This window comes from Ranitomeya imitator, chromosome 6, assembly GCF_032444005.1.
Source record: "Ranitomeya imitator isolate aRanImi1 chromosome 6, aRanImi1.pri, whole genome shotgun sequence".
NCBI classification, from domain to species: Eukaryota; Metazoa; Chordata; class Amphibia; order Anura; family Dendrobatidae; genus Ranitomeya; species Ranitomeya imitator.
In genome coordinates this window covers 66,763,160-66,787,096 of record NC_091287.1, presented here as the reverse complement: position 1 = coordinate 66,787,096, position 23,937 = coordinate 66,763,160, and the positions used below count along the sequence as shown (strand labels likewise).

Here is a 23,937-nt window from a genome sequence, read left to right as displayed (position 1 = left end):
CTATATGGTGGTGGGCATTGACCTTACAGTGGTGGGTACTGACAGTGCACTATATGGTGGTGGGCATTGACCTTACAGTGGTGGGCACTGTCTATATGGTGGTGGGCATTGACCTTACAGTGGTGGGTACTGACTATATGGTGGTGGGCATTGACCTTACAGTGGTGGGTACTGACTATATGGTGGTGGGCATTGACCTTACAGTGGTGGGCACTGACCATATGGTGGTGGGCATTGACCTTACAGTGGTGGGCACTGTCTATGGTGGTGGGCTCAGGCTATAATGGGCACTAACCTTATGTTGGTAGGTGCAGGGTATGGTGGGCACTGACCTTACAGTGGTGGGCACTGGATGAGCTGGGGACATTTTAGTGGTGACAGTAACGATGGGCACTGTCCTTAGAGGTGACATGTGGATATAGTTAGTGGTGGGCACTGGATGTGATTAATGGTGGGTGCAAATGTTATCCTTGATAGGTGACTACTAGCCCTGCCAGCAGTGGTGGGCATAAAGGCCTTAGCAGGGGTTGGCACAAGAAGTGATGTACATGAAAATGCTGATAATGGTGGGCACCAGTGCTGCCCATAGCAGAGGTGGCTGTAAGCATTTCTGCCAGTTTAGTTTGACAATTGCCCCTGTAATAATGCTGACTGTGGGGGGCACTGATGCCCACAATGGTAGTAAGTCATGATGCCAGTAGCAATGGGCACAGGATCAGGATATAAGTAACCACAGTAGTGAGAGGTACATGTGCTGTCATGAGTGTTAGTGATTGTGGGCAGAGTAGCTGTATGTAATGCTGCCAGCTGGTCTGGCATTCTGACCTCGCGCTGACTGACTGCAGTAGCGTGTCTTTGTGGGCACGGGTCGTGTTTGCAGTCAGTGGATGGAAGGTTTATGGTTTTCTCCAGCTTCTGTAGTTATGGCAGGAGATCTTTGTAATGTGAGCGGTGGGCACCATATGGTGGTGACCTAATGGGCGCTGCACTGATTGGCATAAAGCTTAGCAGTAGTTGGATTTTTACCTCTGCCACATGCAGCCTGGCCTGATGAGGGGCATAGACTTTTTTTTTCTTCTACTAGACTGGCACAATGTTGGAGAATGCTGATGCTGTTGGCTATGTGTGATCAGCTGGCATGGCAGACCTGCGGGCACGTCCTGTACTGTACTCTTAGGGCTGATTAAGGTTGTGGATTCAGCACAGCCTTCTTGTTAAGGGTTTTATTGCCATCTGTTGCCATTCAAGGAAGTCACTGAAGAGTCCATTATCGCGTGGCACTTCCTGTTCCTCCACGTCATGCCCGTCGTGTCTGGTCATTGGCTGACGTGCTGTGACTGGTGCATGGGTCATGGCCAGGGCTACATATTATTCTCATTTACTAATCTGGGATTACAATTCTTCCTTTATCTCCTTTGCAGATAAATCTTAGTAAACAAATGCCAAGACTCGAGGAGCACTGCTGGAGTTGCTCTTGCGCCAGAAGTATAGACAAAGATAGCAAGAAGTTGAGCACTTGGCTGACGCGGAGAGCAGGAGAAGCCATGTCCACACTCAACTCCCTCATCAGCCTGGCCTACAGCACCCTAGCCAGCACCCAGGGCCGCAGCCTGATCCAGAGGAGCCTGGTCCTCTTCACAGTGGGCGCCTTTCTGGCTCTTGTGCTCAATCTTCTCCAGATTCAGAGGAATGTGACATTATTCCCTGAAGAAGTCATTGCTACCATCTTCTCTTCAGCCTGGTGGGTCCCTCCGTGTTGTGGCACAGCAGCTGGTAAGTGTCACGGACATTACGCTCGTTAACCATTGCTATGACTGGTGGACCCTGTGATTCCAGGTGTCTGTGTAATAGTTGTGGAACTACAAGCGTCAGCTTTTTTTTTTTTTTTACTGAGCATATTGGGTACTTTCCATATTTTGTATGCACCATATGGTGTTGACTCCCAAACATTGGATTTTATAATATCTGAATATACTTTGGTGCAGAACAGGAAAACTTTGTAATTCAGTGCCTACAAACTTGGTGCGATGCAATCAACTACCATGAAGCTGATCTCACAAATTACATAAGTTTACTATTTTGGAAAGATCAACCAACAGCTTTCAATGTATGTTGACTTCCAAAATTTCGCCTCCCTTGGCATATGTTGGGAGGGCTTATGATCAACAACATGCCCGATCCTTTCAGGTAAAAGCAGCTGCTGGGAGAGTTATGATTTTATATATATATATATATATATATATATATATATATATATATATATATATATATATATATATATATATATATAAAATTTTTTTTTTTTTAGCCACTTTTCCCATCTGAAACGATCAGCCAGTTCTTTCATGCATCGGACTTGCATTAAAGGGAATCTGTCAGTAGGAACAACCATCCTAAGCCATCTACATAGGCATGTAACACGTAGGAAGCTGAGTTAAATGATACCTTTAATATCTGTAATGCAATGTTTTATTCCACAGGTATCCATGTTTTTTAAATATGTAAATGAGCTGTGATCAGTGTCCTGCCTATAGCTCTTACCTGGGTATCTGACCCCAGATCTTATTATAGATGAAAGTAGGCGTTACCAGTGTGAGACATGTATTTGCTGACAGTCTGCTCTCCTGATCTACAGGTCTCGCACTGATGACACCTTTTAAAGGGAACCTGTCACCCCCAAAATCAAAGGTGAGCTAAGGCCACCAGCATCAGGAGCTTATCTACAGCATTCTGGAATGCTGTAGATAAGCCCCCGATGTACCCTAAAAGATGAGAAAAAGAGGTTAGATTATACTCACCCAGGGGGCGTCGCGGTCCAGTCCTGGGCCTCCCATCTTCTTACGATGACGTCCTCTTCTGGTCTTCACGCTGCGGCTCCAGTTAAGGCGTACTTTGTTTGCCCTGTTGAGGACAGAGCAAAGTACTGCAGTGCGCAGGGGCCGGGAAAGGACAGAGAGGCCCAGCACCTGCGCACTGCAGTACTTTGCTCTGCCCTCAACAGGGCACACAAAGTACACCTGCGCCGGAGCAGCAGCGTGAAAACAAGAAGAGGACGTCATCTGATGAAGATGGGAGGCGGCGGACCGTGATACCCACCAGACCGGGACCGCCCCTGGGTGAGTATAATCTATCCTCTTTTTCTCATCTTTTAGGATACATCGGGAGCTTATCTACAGCATTCCACAATGCTGTAGATAAGCCCCTGAGGCTGGTGGCCTTAGCTCACCTGTCAATTTTGGGGGTGACGGGTTCCCTTTAACTTAGAATCTGCCTCCAGAGATTAATTTTATGGGAGATCCGTTCATTTACATATTAAGAAGAAACTTGGATTTCTCTGCAATAAACCATCAGATCATAGATATCCTTTTGCTATGACCTACATGCCCATATAGATGGCTTAGGAGGGTAGAGCATACTGACGGGTTCCCTTTAAGGTAGCCATAGTGATAAGGGGAAAAAGAACTGTTTTTCATGCAAACATCTAATATGTATGAGGGCCTCCAGAATCTCCTCCAAAAGATGTCAAGGGTGCAGAATGATTGGGTGTTAAAAATTTAACCACCCCAATCTAAATTTTCTCCCCAGAGAAGCTTCTGCCTGATTGCATCTTATTCCCTCTTCTTATCTAGGGAGAGGGGACAGTCTTGCTGAACAGTCATCTAAGCGGTTTTGGCCCCTGTAGACTAAAGGTACCGTCACACTAAACGATATCGCTAGCGATCCGTGATGTTGCAGCATCCTGGCTAGCGATATCGTTCAGTTTGACACACAGCAGCGATCAGAATCCTGCTGTGATGTCGTTGGTCGCTGCAGAAAGTCCAGAACTTTATTTGGTCGCTGGACTCCCTGCAGACATCGCTGAATCGGCGTGTGTGACACCGATTCAGCGATGTCTTCACTGGTAACCAGGGTAAACATCGGGTTACTAAGCGCAGGGCCGCGCTTAGTAACCCGATGTTTACCCTGGTTACCAGCGTAAAAGTAAAAACAAACACTACATACTTACCTTCCGCTGTCTGTCCCTCGGCGCTCTGCTTCTCTGCCCTGTGTAAGCGCAGCGGCCGGAAAGCAGAGAGGTGACGTCACCGCTCTGCTTTCCGGCCGCTGGGCTTACACAGGGCAGAGAAGCAGAGCGCCGAGGGACAGACAGCGGTAGGTAAGTATGTAGTGTTTGTTTTTTTTTTTTTTTTTTTTACTTTTAGGATGGTAACCAGGGTAAACATCGGGTTACTAAGTGCGGCCCTGCGCTTAGTTACCCGATGTTTACCCTGGTTACCGGCATCGTTTGTCGCTGGAGAGCGGTCTGTGTGACAGCTCTCCAGCGACCAAACAGCGACGCTGCAGCGATCCGGATCATTGTCGGTATCGCTACAGCGTCGCTCAGTGTGACGGTACCTTAAGTTCCCTGTGGAGTCATTCTTCATCTCAAAATGGCAGTTCACTTTCAACAGTCCATATTTTTTAGGGTCCTTTCACACAGGCTGATGACTGGGTGGATGTAGAACCATTGCGAGAGTTGATCCATTTCTGCTTTATCAGTGATTGGTGCTTGATGTCAGAAAATCTGGCCAAGTAAAAGACCTTTTTTAGAAGTGTTCCTTGACCATAGTAAGATAACATTGTCCTCCTGGTAGGATTTCCTCCCCCCAGCAGTCAGCTGTAATATGTGAGGGACCAGACAGGAAGTGTTCAATTTCTCGGTAGCACCACAATATGAATGGTGGCATTAAAGGGTTGTCTAAGCATGGGAGAAAAGTCTGCAGACTGTCAAATCGTGACCATGTGTTTTCCCGATTTCCTGATATTGCTGGGCAAGTGGGCAGTCATGTGACTCGTCCTTCACTCTTTTCACTTTGGGAGACTGAACATATCTAGTTGGTAAGTGAATTGTATACAAGGGGTCACATGATCACCAACTTACACCGCCATTATCGGGAAATGCTGTCATAGTGACTTCAGATATGTCCCAAGCCTGGACAACCCTTTAAGTATTGAAAATGGGATGACCCCTCTGCTATGAGACATGCCTTGTACGGTACGTGTCTGTTGCTCTATGGATCTGTGGTGGCTGATATCCTACCGGGCTTCCTCCTCACTGCAGTCATTACATTGTTTCACTGCGGGTTCTCTGGTTAGATTATGTAATGTGCCAGAAATGGCCTGAAAATGAACGGCTTGTTCTTTCATGGAATAGAAGGATTAGAATGGCTTCTCCCTCCCTGCACACATCTGCCTGGCACAGTGTAGATAGCACAGGAAATGTAAGCTCCTCATCCTGTGATTGGTGGCCTCCTAAACTGGTGAGCTGCCGGCCCCGGCCCCCATTGGCGTTCCCATGTAACACGCCACTGCTCCAGACGAAAATAAGGAAGTGATCAGCACTCGCAAGAAACAAGCCATAAATTATCTCCAGACGGCAGGGGCAAATAGGAGAGCTGAGCGCTGTTATACTGCTGGAGCGAAATCTACAGCTTCTCTCCACGTACACAACGTATGCAAGCCCCTATAGGAAAAATGCAAAATGTCTATTTGCTAATTCAGTTTACCTACATGGTAACTAATGTTTGTTATATAGCACCATCATATTCTGTGATACTGTACAAAGATGTGTATAAACAAAAATGCTACAAGTAGAATGTAACTGCAAATATTAAAAACCTCCAGCTAGATACACTGAACATGTGAGCTCACAGTCCAAGAAGTATAGAAAATGGCATGCTACTATTCTTTATGGGATCATGGTCACCAAGGATCTCAATTGCTGTCCATAAGTGAGTGACATCCGCTGGCATCTCCTGTTTTGTGGCTCGTGTCCATATAACCAGGACTGTCCTTCTGGGAGTAGATTGGCTTATTTATATTTTCTGTTTAACCCTCTTTATTGTATATTCTAATAATAATGTCATTCACGTGCTGTCTTTCAGCTGTCGTTGGCCTTCTTTATCCCTGCATTGACAGCCACCTTGGTGAACCTCACAAGTTCAAGAGAGAATGGGCCAGCGTCATGAGATGTATAGCGGTATTTGTCGGCATCAACCATGCTAGTGCCGTATCCTTCAGTCTATATTTTACTACCAGTGCTGCTTTTTTATTGGTGGCTTTATATGATATGCAATGTGTTGTAAAGCATTGTGCATATGGCCATATTATGGTACGGTTCTTTACAGAGCTTTGGTAGGTCACCTAGACTTTCTTAACTGTAGCTCCATATGCGTTTGACTTTATAAAGGTCTGAATTTGTAGCATACTGCTTTATATGGAGGTCTAAGTGTCATGTCGTGTAGGACTCCATGTGCTGCAATAGTCTCCATGCCATGTATGAGGCCTAAGATATTTGGATCAGAAAGAGGTTTATCATTACCAATGGTATTGGTGCTAATGGATTACGCAGGACCCAGTCTAGCAGCCGTGGCCGTATTCTCTTGGCGCTGGACGTGAACCCTGAAAACTACTCTAACTAGTCGGCCTGGTGGAAAGTCGCAGGTACTTCAAGCTACAACAATGTTACGTTAGGCCCGTTAATCTAATGAGGAGGTAGGAGGCAGTACTCGGGTCTTCCATCCAGTGGCCACAGATTACGGAAAACCCAACGGACCAGGTTCTGCTAATAGATTTGCACCAATTCTATTTATCGACCAATACGTTTATGTTCATCATTTCCATGGAATCCAAAGTCTGTGAAAGCCTCCAGATATTTAAGTGTGTAAATGTAATCGTACACTATGACTTCTGTTCTGTTCCTTAACTTCAAGCTTTCAATCAGAAACTGGATTTTGCGAATAACGTTCAGCTGTCCCTGACGCTGGCGGCCTTGTCGCTGGGCCTGTGGTGGACATTTGACCGTTCCCGTAGTGGCCTGGGGCTTGGGATTACAATAGCCTTTCTTGCAACCCTCATCACACAGTTCCTGGTCTATAATGGAGTGTACCAGTAAGTTGCATGTTTTTGTTCCTGAGGGGTAAAAATTTACAAACCTAATGTGTTTTTCTAGATCCGCCTGTCTGTTTCCCCAGCTTAAACTGTTGTCATCCCAACATGTGACCACTACAGCCATTTAGTGCCATCACCAGTGACCTCAGTAATGTCTGCAGGCCACATCATAGTTGGGGGTGGGTAAACAGACCAGCTGGCAACCAAGGAAGGGATGGCATGGGAATGGAAGGCAATTGGGAAGGGAAATATTACTTATTGTGGTTTTTGAGGGCTTTCACTTTTCACCTTTGTCAGCCGTTTTAAATCTTTTAATGGACTGGGAAACCACATATACGGTCTACGGCAGGGGGTCTCAAAATGAAACTGGTTTCAGGGCCAATTCATATTTATTTACTTTATGTAGGGTGTGGGCACATTGTTAAATTGTTAGTCTGGGTCTGAAAAGCACAACAGGTTGCGTGGCCACTGTGCAATCTGTGTAGCTGCTACATCACAGTGGCATACAAGTAAATGGTGTCACGTTAAATGCCCATCGTTACATCCAGTATGATGGCCACCACAGCTCCATTTACAGTGTAATATCCCCGCAGCACAGACCCCTGTGCGGCTCATCTCCCTCTTGCCTTGTTTAGAGATCCTCTCTGGTGGATACTAACAGCAGTATGCAAGTTAAAGGTGTATTTCCATCTCCAAGATCCTATCCCAATAAGTAGTACGTGTAATAATATTTGCATATACTTCCAATTGGAAATATAGCATACTTTTTCTGATTCACTTTGTTTCCCATGTGCAGGACCTTACATATCCATGGTACGACCACTAGCAACTAGCCAACTGTCACTATATACCAGTGGTCATAACCATGGATACCTAAGGTCCTGCAATGCCAGCACATGAGGAAAGACATAGTTTTTCAGATTCGCTATACTACATTTCTAACTGGAGGTACAGTATTTGCTAATATTCTTATTACACCTACTACATATTAGGACAGGCTCTTGGAGATTGCAGTACCTTAAGTCTGTTCAGCCTGTAGGATCTGCTGAAATGGGGTTTACTTTTAAATTAGCAACTATTTGAGAAAACTCTGCCATTGGAGCTCTTTTACTAGTCCTCAACTATTTCTGCTGGACTCCTTAGTGGCAAAGTTTTTAATAGATGTTTCCTACTAGGAATCTGAGAGAAATTGGTGATAAAACAGAATGCTCCTTACTCGCCTAGAGTGGATCAGAGTTTGTTTTCATGTTCTTAACTCTTCTGTTTTTTGTTTTTGCTTTCTTTTAGGTACACCTCCCCAGACTTCCTCTATATTCGATCCTGGCTGCCTTGCATATTCTTTTCTGGTGGGGTGACTGTTGGAAATATAGGAAGGCAGCTAGCCATGGTAATTTTTCTTTGGTTAAACATGTTTTGAAAAGTAAAAGTCAAAATGTTCCCGGGTCCAGCAGTCTCAGCCATTGCTCCCAGTGTCTGATTTTCTGCAGTGCTGGTGTCATGTTAATAGCTCTGACCTACCCAAGTAGTCTGCATGATGTCACTGATTAGCTGCAGTGCTGGCGACAGTTGCCGCTCCTGTGGCCGATATCTGTGTGTTTATATACGTATGTATGATGTAATGTGCCTTGCGAAAGTATTCGGCCCCCTGGAACTTTTCAACCTTTTCCCACATATCATGCTTCAAACATAAAGATACTAAATGTAAATTTTTGGTGAAGAATCAACAACAAGTGGAACACAATTGTGAGGTTGAACGAAATGTACTGGTCACTTTTTTTTTTTTTTTTTTTTTTTTTTGTGAAAATCAAAAACTGAAAAGTGGGGCGTGCAATATTATTCGGCCCCTTTATTTTCAGTGCAGCAAATTCACTCCAGAAGTTCATTGTGGATCTCTGAATGATCCAATGTTGTCCTAAATGCCTAATGATGATAAATATAATCCACCTGTGTGTAATCAAGTCTCCGTATAAATGCACCTGCTCTGTGATCGTCTCAGGCTATGTGCACACGATGCGGATCTTGCTGCGGGTCCGCATCATTTTCTCATGAGTTTCCAGTACCATGTAAACCTATGCGAAACCGAAAACGCTCTGCCCATGCTGCGGAAAAAAAACGCATGGAAACACAGCGGTTTAGATTCCACAGCATGTCAATTCTTTCTGCGGAATCCGCAGCGGTTTTACACCTGTTCCATAATAGAAAACTGCAAGTGTAAAACTGCAATGGAATCCGCACAAAAACCACGGTAAATCCGCAGGAAAAGCGCAGTGTTTTTACCCTACAGATTTATCAAATCCGCTGCGGAAAAATCCATGCTGGAAGAAAACCTGTTGGAGTCTGCAAAAGACCTGAGACTGGGATGAAGATTTTGTCTTCCAACAAGACAATGATCCCAAACATAAGGCAAAATCTACAGTGGAATGGGTCACAAATAGTGTTGAGCATTCCGATACCGCAAGTATCGGGTATCGGCCGATATTTGCGGTATCGGAATTCCGATACTGAATTCCGATACTTCCCGCGTATCGGATACCGGAATCGGAAGTTCCCAGAATTCAAATTGAACGCAGCAGCCAATGAGGAATGAATGAAAGTGTGGGCACATCCTGTTTAGCATGGTGGGCATGTAAGTACTGGCAAGGCTTGGATTGGCTGCTGAAATGATGTCACTCTGCACTATAAAAAAGCGCTGCCGCCATTTTGCGCTCACTCTGCTGTGATTTCAGTTAGGGACAGGACGCTGTGTTCTAACTGAGGGCCAGTTGAGCTAGCTAATTGCTTTATTTTCCTTTCCAAAGGCTAATTTAGCAAAACGCTGTGTGTTCTTCACTGTTCACCTTGCTCTTGCCTTGCAGCGCTGTTTTAACAGCGTTCTGCAAGGTCTCTGTGTGTGTGTGTGTGTGCAGCTCACTCTGTAGTCTGTGTGCAGCCATATACCCGGTTGTATTCAGCTCAGGGGGGGTTCACACTGCCTCACACAGTTGTTCTTTTTTGCTCTTAGTGCAGCCTGCTGCACATTTTTTCTCAAATTTCCTATTAGTGTTTTTCCACCAGTCTCCAGCTCTATTGTGGAAAAACACTACATAGGATAACCTAGAGGGGGGTTTTTGGGCCTTGCAGCGCCGTTTACGGCTGTCTGCACGGTCTCCGTGTGAGCCCAGCTCGCCCTGTAGTCTGTGTGCAGCCATAGCCGGTTGGATTCAGCTCAGGGTTCGTTACTGGCTCATACCTTGAGAAAAATTTTCCTTTTTTTCAAATAGTGCAGCCTGTTTAAAATTTGAAAAAAAAAATTCCTATTAGTGTCTTTCCACTCGTATCCAGCTAAATAGTGGAAAAACACTATATAGGATAACCTAGAGGAGGGTTTTTTGGCCTTGCAGCGCCGTTTACGGCTGTCTGCACGGTCTCCGTGTGAGCCCAGCTCGCCCTGTAGTCTGTGTGCAGCCATAGCCGGTTGGATTCAGCTCAGGGTTCGTTACTGGCTCATACCTTGAGAAAAATTTTCCTTTTTTTCAAATAGTGCAGCCTGTTTAAAATTTGAAAAAAAAAATTCCTATTAGTGTCTTTCCACTCGTATCCAGCTAAATAGTGGAAAAACACTATATAGGATAACCTAGAGGAGGGTTTTTTGGCCTTGCAGCGCCGTTTACGGCTGTCTGCACGGTCTCCGTGTGAGCGCAGCTCGCCCTGTAGTCTGTGTGCAGCCATAGCCGGTTGGATTCAGCTCAGGGTGCGTTACTGCCTCATACCTTGAAAAACAATTTCCTTTTTTTCAAATAGTGCAGCCAGTTTAAAATTTGAAAAAAAAAATTCCTATTAGTGTCTTTCCACTTGTATCCAGCTAAATAGTGGAAAAACACTATATAGGATAACCTAGAGGAGGGTTTCTTGGCCTTGCAGCGCCGTTTACGGCTGTCTGCACGGTCTCCGTGTGATTTAAACTAGCTCTGTAGCCCGATCTGCACCAAAAAAAAGGTTAAGTTCACCAAACACAACTTACACTTGTGTAGGCCACATTTGAAAAATAATAAAGTTTAGTCCACAATTTACAACATTAGTGTTTCTTACACCTGTTAGGAGGAGCATTACAGGAATAAGCACACTAAGGCCTTAGTACTTTTCTGCTTATCTTTATCTGTCAACCAAGATGAAGAGGGCAGGGAGTAAGGCACGTGGGCGTGGGCGCGGAGCAGGGAGAGGAGCAGGGAGAGGACGTGGTGATTCTGTGCCTGCTGCGGGCGCCGGTGACTCGTCGTCACTCAGTTTCAGCAGGGAACAGTCCTTCATGCGCAGCTTTGTCGGAGAGCGCCGTGCACCGCTGCTGCGTGAAGACCAAATTGAAGCCGTTGTCGGGTGGATGGCAGCTAACGCCTCGGCATCGACTTCAGTTAGTGCCACATCCTCTCAGGCACAGAGCACTGGAGAGCAGCCATCTGTCTCTTCACCACCTGCCAAATTGGCCAGGCAGTCAGAGAGCCCAGGACAGGAGCCGTCTCTACTTCTGTTCTCTGAATCTCTTGGCTTGGAAACAGGGGGCCAGCCAAGCAGCATTGGAGAAATGGAAGAAGAGGCAGTGTGCAGTGATGCCCAACACCTTTTTCTCTCTGACTCTGAAGAGGCAGGTGGGCCAGTGCCTCCGGTGACCACAGCGCAGTACGCATCTGATGATGAAACTCAGGTGCCGCTTTCTCGTGCGTACTGTGCTGCTGAGACTACCCAGGAGGAGCAGTTGGTGGCAGAGGGTAGTGGAGATGATGAGGTCCTTGACCCATCGTGGCGTGAGGAACAGGAAGGTGGTGGGAGCAGCTCAGAGGAAGAGCTTCCTCTTACGGGCCAAAGAGGGAGAGGGAGGGGGAAGACTGCGGAGCCTGTAGCCTCCACTTTGGCACCCGTTAGGAGCCTGTCTCTTTCCAAAGCCAAAAAGGGCGCTCCCAAGACTTGCAGTGCCTGGTCCTTTTTTGACACAGTTGCAGATGACATTTGTTTTGTCAAATGCAAGCTGTGTCATCATAAAGTAAAAAGAGGGAAAAATGTCAGCAACCTCAATACCACAAATATGTGGAAACATGTGCGGACCAGGCACGCGGTGGAGTTACAGAAACACACTGAAGATGTAGGCCAACCAACAGCGGCAGCTACCACCTCTTCAGCTCGTGTTGCCTCTTCCTCCAGCTCACGCACAGCTGGTTTGGCTTCCTCCCAGAGACCTTGTGTAATTCCACCCACAGCACCACCTTCCCAGTCATCCTCACACTCCCAGTCTACTCTACAGCCATCGGTAGTACAGGCATGGGAGAAAAGGCGGGCATTCTCGGCCAACCACCCCCGAGCACAGGCTCTGAATGCAGGCATTGCCAAACTGTTGTCCCTGGAAATGCTCTCGTTCAGGCTGGTGGAGACTGACAGCTTCCGTGACTTGATGGCATTGGCAGTCCCACAGTACAAGGTGCCCAGCCGCTTTTACTTCAGCAGGCAGGCTGTCCCTGCCCTGCACAGGCATGTTGAGGCAAACATAAAACATGCGCTACTGAACGCCGTCAGTAGCAAGGTCCACCTCACCACCGATGCGTGGACCAGTCAGCATGGACAGGGGCGATATGTTTCCCTCACTGCCCATTGGGTTAATGTTGTTGAGCCAGGTACAGATCGTGCGAGTGGCGCAGGACGTGTCCTGCCCACTCCAAGGATTGCAGGAATCCAGTCTGTACGCATCGACTCCTCCTCTTACACCAGTTCCTCTGATTCCTCTCTGCAGGATCCGTCACAGTCCACCTCCACATGGACCCGTGAACGTTTACCTATGACCGACATGAGCACAGCCGTGGCCAAACGTCAGCAGGCCGTCTTGAAACTAGTTTCATTGGGGCATCGAAGCCACACAGCGCAGGAGCTCTGGAATGCCATCAAGCAGGAGAGCGATGTGTGGTTACTGCCAGCGAATCTCCAGCCAGGCATGGTAGTGTGTGACAATGGCCGAAATCTGGTGGCAGCTTTGGCCCTTGGCAACCTCACTCACATCCCATGTCTGGCACATGTGCTCAATTTGGTTGTGCAGAGTTTTCTGAGGGACTATCCGGATCTTGATGCCCTGCTGCACAAGGTCCGCCTAGAGTGTGCTCACTTGCGGCGTTCCAGCTTGGCCAGATCCCGCATTGCTGCTCTGCAGCGCCGATTCCGCCTTCCGGAACACCGCATCATATGTGACCTACCTACCCGGTGGAATTCCACGTTACATATGTTGGAGCGGTTGTGTGAGCAGCAGCAAGCAGTTATGGAGTACCAGCTGCATCAGGCGCAAAGAAGTCGCAGTCAGCGCCGATCAGACTTCACAACCACAGAGTGGGCCACTATGAAGGACGTCTGCCAGGTTTTGCGTCCTTTTGATTATTCCACGCGGATGGCAAGTGCAGATGATGCACTAGTCAGCATGACTGTCCCCCTTATCTGCCTGCTTCAGCAAACTTTGCAAGGGTTAAGGGATGATGTGGTGGAAGAGGTGGAGGATGAGGAGTCACCTTTTCCATCAGCTTCTGGAGAGTCAGCGCCACGTGGTTCCTCACAAAGGGGTACGCAGGGGCCAATTTGTGAGGAGGATGAGGAGGAGTCAATGGAGGAGGAAGAGCTCCGTCCAGAGGAGGGAGCGACACAATTGTCCAGTGGTCAGTGTGTACAGCGAGGGTGGGGTGATGACGAGCGGGCAGAGATCATGTCTCAAGCAGGGGACAGCGTTTCTGGGCCGGTTGGCACTCTGCAGCACATGGTGGATTTCATGCTGCAGTGCCTGAGAAACGACCGCCGCATCGACCACATTCTCAACATGCCTGATTATTGGGTGTTCACCCTCCTCGATCCTCGCTACCGGGACAACGTCCAAAACCTCATCCCTGCGTTGACCCGGGAGCGTAAATTGCGGGAGTACCACGACACACTGGTGAATTCCATCATCTTCTCCTGTCCAACTGAGAGGAGTGCTGCTAGTGCTTTACAAAGCAGCTCAGTGCGTCGAGGCAGTGGGGGAGGCTCTGCCCAAAGAGGGAGCAGAAGCAGTGCCTCTGCCCAAGGCAAGCCCAGTATGGCACAACTCTGGCACACTTTTGTGTGCCCGCCCCAAATGTCTACACCATCACCGGCGGCTCCAGTCAGCAGGAGGCAACGGTTCCGTCAGATGGTGACAGACTACATGGCTTGCCCTCTTACTGTACTCCCAGACGGCTCTTCCCCGTTCAAGTTTTGGGTCTCTAAGCTGGATACATGGCCAGAGCTAAGCCAGTATGCATTGGAGGTGCTGGCTTGCCCTGCGGCTAGTGTCTTATCGGAACGTGTCTTTAGTGCCGCAGGTGGTGTACTAACAGACCGTCGCATGCGACTATCCTCCGATAACGTTGACCGGCTTACTTTCCTGAAAATGAACCAGGCCTGGATCTCGCAGGAATTTGCCACTCCTCTGCCTGATTAAGTAATTGGGTGTCATCCAGGTCTCCTGCTGTGTTCATCTTTCTACCACCTGAACTGCTATTCCTGGGCTCCAACACCGCCAGTTGCGGCTCAGAAGTGCAGGCTGCACAGTAAAAACATACGACCCAGTGTTATTGGGTTTCAGTAACGTCAGCTGATCCCCAGCTGTGTAGCCGGCAATGTGTCCTGCGACCGCCACGCTGGCACAACAACCTAAATGTAAGGGAACCTGTCCCCCCCCCCCCCCCGTCGTTTGTTACTGAAAGAGCCATCTTGTGCAGCAGTAATGCTGCACAAGGAAAAGGTAGCTCTTTTTTTTTAGCTCTTTGCACACGCAGAACTTAACACTTATAAAATGTGTTCACTGATACCGTTATACCGTCCCGGAGCTGGGACTTTCCTTCGTAATGTGACGCAGCACAGCCGTCATTCCTACCCCCTTGGTGCCATGCGCTGCCTCCTCAGCGTTGTTTTAAGCTGTCACGGAGCCTGCGCTGTTCTGTTATCCCTTGGGCATGCCCTATTTGCGCTGCCTGTCTTCTGACATAATTTGGTGTCAGGCTGGCTGCGCCTGTGCGGCCGCGGTGCCCGAGATCCCGCCTCGCAGTGTCTTCTGATTGAGTCACACTGCGGGCCTGGGATCCATGGGCATGCGCAGTGCATATCTTCCCCTCGGGCTCTCGCTCATTTCCCTCCGCCTTCTTTAGACTGTGCGCCGTCAGCTGATCCCTAGCATGCCACGGCCGTGACACCGCACAGTCTGAAGAAGAGGGAAGGAGGGGAGTGAGAGTCGAGGTTATGCACTGTGCATGCCCATGGTTCCAAGGCCCGCAGTGGGATTACGTTAGATGAGACTGCGAGGTGGGATCTGGAGCAGCGTGGACGCACAGGCACTGACAGCCTGACACCAAATTATGTCAGAAGACAGGCAGCGCTAATTGGGCATGGCCAAGGGCTAACAGAACAGCGCAGGCTCCGTGGCAGCTTAAAACAACGCTGAGGAGGCAGCGCACGGCATCAAGGGGATAGGAATGACAGCTGTGCTGTGTCCCATTACGAAGGAAATTCGCACCTCCGGAACGGTTTAACGGTATAAAGGGACACATTTTTAGTGTTTACTTCGGTGTTTGCAAGGAGCATAATTAAAAGAGCAACCTTTTCCTTTTGCATCCTTAGTGCTGCACAACATGGCTCTTTCAGCTACAAACGTCTTGGGGGGGGGGGTTAAAGGTTTCCTTTCAACTTGCTCCAATCAGGCTTCGGCCTACACTCTGTTCCTCTGCTCCTCCTGCTGTCCCTGGGCTCTAACACCGCCAGTTGGTGCCTGGAAGTGCTGTGTGCACAGTCAACAGTCGCTCCTCTGTTATTGGGGTTCAGTAACGTCAGCTGATCCCCAGCTGTGTGTGCGGCAATACCTCCAATCTGCTCCTCCTGCTGTCCCTGGGCTCTAACACCGCCAGTTGGTGCCTGGAAGTGCTGTGTGCACAGTCAACAGTCGCTCCTCTGTTATTGGGGTTCAGTAACGTCAGCTGATCCCCAGCTGTGTGTGCGGCAATACCTCCAATCTGCTCCTCCTGCTGTCCCTGGGCTCTAACACCGCCAGTTGGTGCCTGGAAGTGCTGTGTGCACAGTCAACAGTCGCTCCTCTGTTATTGGGGTTCAGTAACGTCAGCTGATCCCCAGCTGTGTATCCGGCAACGTGTCATGCGACCGCCACGCTGGCACAACTAAAATGTAAGGGGACCTGTCCCCCCCCCCCCCTAGGCGTTTGTTACTGAAAGAGCCACCATGTGCAGCACTAATACTGCACAAGGGAAAGGTCGCTCTTGAAATTATGCTCCTTGCAAACGCTGAACTACACACTCATGTAATGTGTCCCCTCACACCGTCCAACCGTCCCGGAGGTGGGACTTTCCTTTGTAATGTGACACAGCACAGCCGTCATTGCTACCCCCTTGGCACCGTGCGCTGCCTCCTTAGCGTTGTTTGATTCCGTCATGGACCCTGCGCTGTTATGTTATCCCTTGGCCATGCACAGTTTGCGCTGCCCGTCCTCTGACATCATTTGTTGTCGTCCTGGCTGCGCCTGTGCGTCCACGCTGCCCGAAATCACACCTCGCAGTGTCGTCTAATGTGATCCCACAGTGGGCCTGGTATCCATGGCCATGCGCAGTGCATATACTAGCCTCTCACTCCCCTTCTTCACGCTTCTTCAGACTAGGCGGCGTCAGCTGATCCCTAATAGCATGCCACGGCCGTGACGCCGCACAGTCTGAAGAAGCAGGAAGGAGGTGAGTGAGAGGCGATGATATGCACTGCGCATGCCCATGGATCCCTGGCCCGCAGTGGGACTACATTAGATGACACTGCAAGGTTGGATCTCGGGCAGCTTGGACGCACAGGCACTGCCAGCCTGACACCTACATGATGTCAGAAGACGGGCACCGCTAACTGTGCATGGCCAAGGGATAACATTACAGTGCGGGCTCCGTGACAGAACCAAACAACGTTGAGGAGGTGGTGCCCGGCACCAAGGGGGTTGGAATGACGGCTGTGCTGTGTCACATTACAAAGGAAAGTCCCACTTCCGGGATGGTTTGACGGTGTGAGGGGACACATTATATGAGTGTGTACTTCAGCGTTTGCAAGGAGCATAATTTTCGGAGCCACCATTTTCCATGTGCAGTATTACTGCTGTACAAGATGGCTCTTTCAGCAACAAATGCCTGGGGGGGGGGGTTAAAGGTTCCCTTTCAACTTGCTCCACTGCAGGCTTCGGCCTACACTCTGCTCCTCTTTGATTCCCTGGGTTTCAACACTGTCAGTTGCCACCTGGAAGTGTTGTCTACACAGAAAAAAACACTAGGTGATGTGTCAGTGGGGTTCAGCACCGCCAGCTGTTCCCCTGCTGTGTAGTCGGCAACGTGTCCAGCACAAGCCACGCTGGCACAACAGAACAAAAGCTGCCACCAGTGCAGGCTTCGGCCTACACTCTGCTCCTCTCCTCCTCCTGCTGACCCTGGGCTCAAACACCGCTAGTTTTTGCCCGGAAGTGCTAGCTGCACAGAGAAAAACACCAGCCAATGTGTTAGTGGGGTTCAGCAACGCCAGCTGTTCCCCTGCTGTGTAGCCGGCAACGTGACCTGCAAACGCCATGCAGGCACAGGAACTGAAATTAAAAGGGAACCTGGCCCCACCCCCCCAGGTGTTTCTATGTATAACAGCCACCTAGTACAGCAGTACTGCTGCATTTGTACAAGGTGGCTGACTTTTTCTCCTTGCCCACGTGGAACTCAACACGTACAAAATGTGTCTCATTAGAGACCATTACAATGTCCCTGAGGTGTGACTTTCCTTTGTAATGACACGCAGCACCACCCTTGTTAGCGCTGCCCGTCTTTTGACATCATTGGTTAGCTGGCTGCGCCTGTGCATCTCCCCTGCTCGAAACAACGGCCCTCGGTGTCTTATTTTTTTGGACAGCGAGGGTGTGATTGATGGGCATGTGCAGTGCATATGTTTGCCTGTGTTCACTCATCTCCTTCCGCCTTCTTCAGACTGGGTGTCCTCATGGCCGCGGCAGGCGATAAGGGATCAGATGAGGCCGCCCAGTCTGAAGCAGGTGTAAGGACATGTGTGAGCGGCAAACATATTTAGTGCACCAGGGCACGAATCCCAGCACCGCAGTGTGATTTTTTGAAAACACACTGTGGGTCTGGGATTCATGTCCATCGCTAACCGCAACGGCCGACATGAAATGAGGTCAGAAGACAGGAAGCGCTCACAGCGCATGGCCAAGGGATCACAATAGCGCAGACTCCTGTACAGCAAATAACAACGCTCAGGAATCTGCGCCCAGTACCTAGGTGCAAATTTTGACACCTGTGCTGCGTCTCGTTAAAAAGACAAGTCACGCCTCCACAACTGTTTGACAGTATAATGGGCTAAATAGTGTACGTGTTTTAGTCAGCGTGTGCAAGGAGCAAAACAAATAGAGCAACCTTTTACTTGTGCAGCATTAATGCTGCACAAGGTGTGGCTCTTGTACCTTGCAACACCTGAGGGGGGGGTTAAAGGTAACCTTTGAAATTGGTTCAACTAGGCTTCGGCCTACACTCTGCTCCTCTACTCCTCCTGCTGACCCTGGGCTCAAACACCGCTAGTTTTTGCCCGGAAATGCTAGCTGCACAGAGAAAAACACCAGCCAATGTGTTAGTGGGGTTCAGCACCGCCAGCTGTTCCCCTGCTGTGTAGTCGGCAACGTGTCCAGCACAAGCCACGCTGGCACAACCGACCAAAAGCTGCCACCAGTGCAGGCTTCGGCCTACACTTTGCTCCTCTCCTCCTCCTGCTGACCCTGGGCTCAAACAACGCCAGTTTCTGCCCGGACATGCTAGCTGCACAGAGAAAAACACCAGCCAATGTGTTAGTGGGGTTCAGCACCGCCTGCTGTTCCCCCGCTGTGTAGCCGGCATCGTGTCCAGCACAAGCCACGCTGGCACAACCGACCAAAAGCTGCCACCAGTGCAGGCTTCGGCCTACACTTTGCTCCTCTCCTCCTCCTGCTGACCCTGGGCTCAAACAACGCCAGTTTCTGCCCGGACATGCTAGCTGCACAGAGAAAAACACCAGCCAATGTGTTAGTGGGGTTCAGCAACGCCAGCTGTTCCCCTGCTGTGTAGCTTGCAACGTGACCTGCAAACGCCACGCAGGCACATGAACTGAAATTGAAGGGAGCCTGCCCCCCACCCACAGGTGTTTCTATGTATATCAGCCACCTTGTACAGCAGTACTGCTGCATTTGTACGAGGTGGCTGACTTTTTCTCCTTGCCCACGTGGAACTCAACACGTACAAAATGTGTCTCATTAGAGACCATTACAATGTCCCTGAGGTGTGACTTTCCTTTGTAATGACACGCAGCACCCCCATTGTTAGCGCTGCCCGTCTCCTGACATCATTGGTTGGCTGGCTGTGCCTGTGCGTCCCCCCTGCCCGACACAACGCCCCCCGTTGTCTCATATATTTTGACTGCGAGGGTGTGATTGATGGGCACGAGCAGTGCATATGTTCCCCTGTTTTCACTCCCCTCCTTCCGCCTTCTTCTGACTGTGCGGCCTCATGGCCGCGGCATGCGATAAGGGATCAGCTGAGGCCGCCCAGTCTGAAGCAGGTGTAAGGACATGTGTGAGCGGCGAACATATTTACTGCACAAGGCCACGAATCCCAGCACCGCAGTGTGACTTTAGGAAAAGCCACTGTGGGTCTGGGATTTATGGCCATCGTTAACCGCACCGGCCAACATGAAATGAGGTCATGAGACGGCCTGCACTAACAGGGTATTGCCAAGGGATAACACAAGAGCGCAGACTCCTGTACAGCAAATAACAACGCTCAGGAATCTGCGCCCAGTACCTAGGTGCAAATTTTGACACCTGTGCTGCGTCTCGTTAAAAAGACAAGTCACGCCTCCACAACTGTTTGACAGTATAATGGGCTAAATAGTGTACGTGTTTAATTCAGCGTGTGCAAGGAGCAAAATTAAATAGAGCAACCTTTGACTTGTGCATCATTAATGCTGTTCAAGGTGTGGCTCTTGTACCTTGCAACACCTGAGGGGGGGGTTAAAGGTAACCTTTGAAATTGGTTCAACTAGGCTTCGGCCTACACTCTGCTCCTCTACTCCTCCTGCTGACCCTGGGCTCAAACACCGCTAGTTTTTGCCCGGAAATGCTAGCTGCACAGAGAAAAACACCAGCCAATGTGTTAGTGGGGTTCAGCACCGCCAGCTGTTCCCCTGCTGTGTAGTCGGCAACGTGTCCAGCACAAGCCACGCTGGCACAACAGAACAAAAGCTGCCACCAGTGCAGGCTTCGGCCTACACTTTGCTCCTCTCCTCCTCCTCCTGCTGACCCTGGGCTCTAACACCGCTAGTTTTTGCCCGGACATGCAATCTGCACAGAGAAAAACACCAGTCAATGTGTCAGTGGGGTTCAGCAACGCCAGCTGTTCCCCTGCTGTGTAGCTTGCAACGTGACCTGCAAACGCCACGCAGGCACATGAACTGAAATTGAAGGGAGCCTGCCCCCCACCCCCCCAGGTGTTTCTATGTATATCAGCCACCTTGTACAGCAGTACTGCTGCATTTGTACGAGGTGGCTGACTTTTTCTCCTTGCCCACGTGGAACTCAACACGTACAAAATGTGTCTCATTAGAGACCATTACAATGTCCCTGAGGTGTGACTTTCCTTTGTAATGACACGCAGCACCCCCATTGTTAGCGCTGCCCGTCTCCTGACATCATTGGTTGGCTGGCTGTGCCTGTGCGTCCCCCCTGCCCGACACAACGCCCCCCGTTGTCTCATATATTTTGACTGCGAGGGTGTGATTGATGGGCACGAGCAGTGCATATGTTCCCCTGTTTTCACTCCCCTCCTTCCGCCTTCTTCTGACTGTGCGGCCTCATGGCCGCGGCATGCGATAAGGGATCAGCTGAGGCCGCCCAGTCTGAAGCAGGTGTAAGGACATGTGTGAGCGGCGAACATATTTACTGCACAAGGCCACGAATCCCAGCACCGCAGTGTGACTTTAGGAAAAGCCACTGTGGGTCTGGGATTTATGGCCATCGTTAACCGCACCGGCCAACATGAAATGAGGTCATGAGACGGCCTGCACTAACAGGGTATTGCCAAGGGATAACACAAGAGCGCAGACTCCTGTACAGCAAATAACAACGCTCAGGAATCTGCGCCCAGTACCTAGGTGCAAATTTTGACACCTGTGCTGCGTCTCGTTAAAAAGACAAGTCACGCCTCCACAACTGTTTGACAGTATAATGGGCTAAATAGTGTACGTGTTTAATTCAGCGTGTGCAAGGAGCAAAATTAAATAGAGCAACCTTTGACTTGTGCATCATTAATGCTGTTCAAGGTGTGGCTCTTGTACCTTGCAACACCTGAGGGGGGGGGTTAAAGGTAACCTTGGAAATTGGTTCAACTAGGCTTCGGCCTACACTCTGCTCCTCTACTCCTCCTGCTGACCCTGGGCTCAAACACCGCTAGTTTTTGCCCGGAAATGCTAGCTGCACAGAGAAAAACACCAGCCAATGTGTTAGTGGGGTTCAGCACCGCCAGCTGTTCCCCCGCTGTGTAGCCGGCATCGTGTCCAGCACAAGCCACGCTGGCACAACCGACCAAAAGCTGCCACCAGTGCAGGCTTCGGCCTACACTTTGCTCCTCTCCTCCTCCTCCTGCTGACCCTGGGCTCTAACACCGCTAGTTTTTGCCCGGACATGCAATCTGCACAGAGAAAAACACCAGTCAATGTGTCAGTGGGGTTCAGCAACGCCAGCTGTTCCCCTGCTGTGTAGCTTGCAACGTGACCTGCAAACGCCACGCAGGCACATGAACTGAAATTGAAGGGAGCCTGCCCCCCACCCCCCCAGGTGTTTCTATGTATAACAGCCACCTTGTACAGCAGTACTGCTGCATTTGTACGAGGTGGCTGACTTTTTCTCCTTGCCCACGTGGAACTCAACACGTACAAAATGTGTCTCATTAGAGACCATTACAATGTCCCTGAGGTGTGACTTTCCTTTGTAATGACACGCAGCACCACCCTTGTTAGCGCTGCCCGTCTTTTGACATCATTGGTTAGCTGGCTGCGCCTGTGCATCTCCCCTGCTCGAAACAACGCCCCTCGGTGTCTTATTTTTTTGGACAGCGAGGGTGTGATTGATGGGCATGTGCAGTGCATATGTTTGCCTGTGTTCACTCATCTCCTTCCGCCTTCTTCAGACTGGGTGTCCTCATGGCCTCGGCAGGCGATAAGGGATCAGATGAGGCCGTCCAGTCTGAAGCAGGTGTAAGGACATGTGTGAGCGGCAAACATATTTACTGCACCAGGGCACGAATCCCAGCACCGCAGTGTGATTTTTTAAAAACACACTGTGGGTCTGGGATTCATGTCCATCGCTAACCGCAACGGCCAACATGAAATGAGGTCATAAGACAGGAAGCGCTCACAGCGCATGGCCAAAGGATCACAAGAGCGCAGACTCCTGTACAGCAACTAACAACGCTCAGGAAGCTGCGCCCATGCAAAAAGGTGTTTTCGACACCTGTGCTGCTTTTCTTTAAAAAGACAAGTCACGCCTCCACTACTGTTAAACAGTATAATGGGCTAAATAGTCTACGTGTTGCATTCAGCTTGTGCAAGTAGACAAATTAATAGAGCAACCTTTTACTTGTGCAGCATTAATGCTGCAGAAGGAGTGGCTCTTGTTCTTTGTAACACCTGAGGGGGGGTTAAAGGTAACCTTTGAAATTGGTTCAACTAGGCTTCGGCCTACACTTTGCTCCTCTCCTCCTCCTCCTGCTGACCCTGGGCTCTAACAACGCTAGTTTTTGCCCGGAAATGCTAGCTGCACAGAGAAAAACACCAGCCAATGTGTTAGTGGGGTTCAGCAACGCCAGCTGTTCCCCCGCTGTGTAGCCGGCATCGTGTCCAGCACAAGCCACGCTGGCACAACCGACCAAAAGCTGCCACCAGTGCAGGCTTCGGCCTACACTTTGCTCCTCTCCTCCTCCTCCTGCTGACCCTGGGCTCAAACACCGCTAGTTTTTGCCCGGAAATGCTAGCTGCACAGAGAAAAACACCAGCCAATGTGTTAGTGGGGTTCAGCAACGCCAGCTGTTCCCCCGCTGTGTAGCCGGCATCGTGTCCAGCACAAGCCACGCTGGCACAACCGACCAAAAGCTGCCACCAGTGCAGGCTTCGGCCTACACTTTGCTCCTCTCCTCCTCCTCCTGCTGACCCTGGGCTCAAACACCGCTAGTTTTTGCCCGGAAATGCTAGCTGCACAGAGAAAAACACCAGCCAATGTGTTAGTGGGGTTCAGCAACGCCAGCTGTTCCCCCGCTGTGTAGCCGGCATCGTGTCCAGCACAAGCCACGCTGGCACAACCGACCAAAAGCTGCCACCAGTGCAGGCTTCGGCCTACACTTTGCTCCTCTCCTCCTCCTCCTGCTGACCCTGGGCTCAAACACCGCTAGTTTTTGCCCGGAAATGCTAGCTGCACAGAGAAAAACACCAGCCAATGTGTTAGTGGGGTTCAGCACCGCCAGCTGTTCCCCTGCTGTGCAGCTTGCAACGTGACCTGCAAACGCCACGCAGGCACATGAACTGAAATTGAAGGGAGCCTGGCCCCCACCCCCAGGTGTTTCTATGTATAACAGCCACCTTGTACAGCAGTACTGCTGCATTTGTACAAGGTGGCTGATGTTTTCTCCTTGCCCACGTGGAACTCAACACGTACAAAATGTGTCTCTTTGAGACCATTCCACTGTCCCTGAGGTGTGACTTTCCTTTCTAATGATACGCAGCACCCCCCTTGGTAGCGCTTCCCGTCTTCTGACATCATTGGTTGGCTACTTGCGCCTGTTCGTCCGCCCTGCCTGAATAAAATGCTCCTCGTTGTCTTAATTATTTTGACTGCGAGGGTGTGATTGATGGGCACGAGCAGTGCATATCTTCGCCTGTCTTAACTCATCT

The 23,937-nt window shown here is 49.8% G+C and overlaps 1 protein-coding gene across 2 annotated transcripts in view; it reads left to right on the top strand.

The window, feature by feature from the left end:
• The window catches only part of INSIG1 (insulin induced gene 1), a 52,057-nt gene that overhangs the window by 1,568 nt on the left and 26,552 nt on the right, over positions 1–23,937 (top strand). For both annotated transcript variants that reach the window (XM_069729742.1, XM_069729741.1), the window contains exons 2-5: positions 1,422–1,773; positions 5,925–6,049; positions 6,764–6,930; positions 8,218–8,317. In XM_069729742.1, coding sequence (XP_069585843.1) covers positions 1,440–1,773; positions 5,925–6,049; positions 6,764–6,930; positions 8,218–8,317 — 726 coding nt within the window. In that variant the 5' untranslated portion in view covers positions 1,422–1,439. The remainder of the gene's footprint in view (positions 1–1,421; positions 1,774–5,924; positions 6,050–6,763; positions 6,931–8,217; positions 8,318–23,937) is intronic.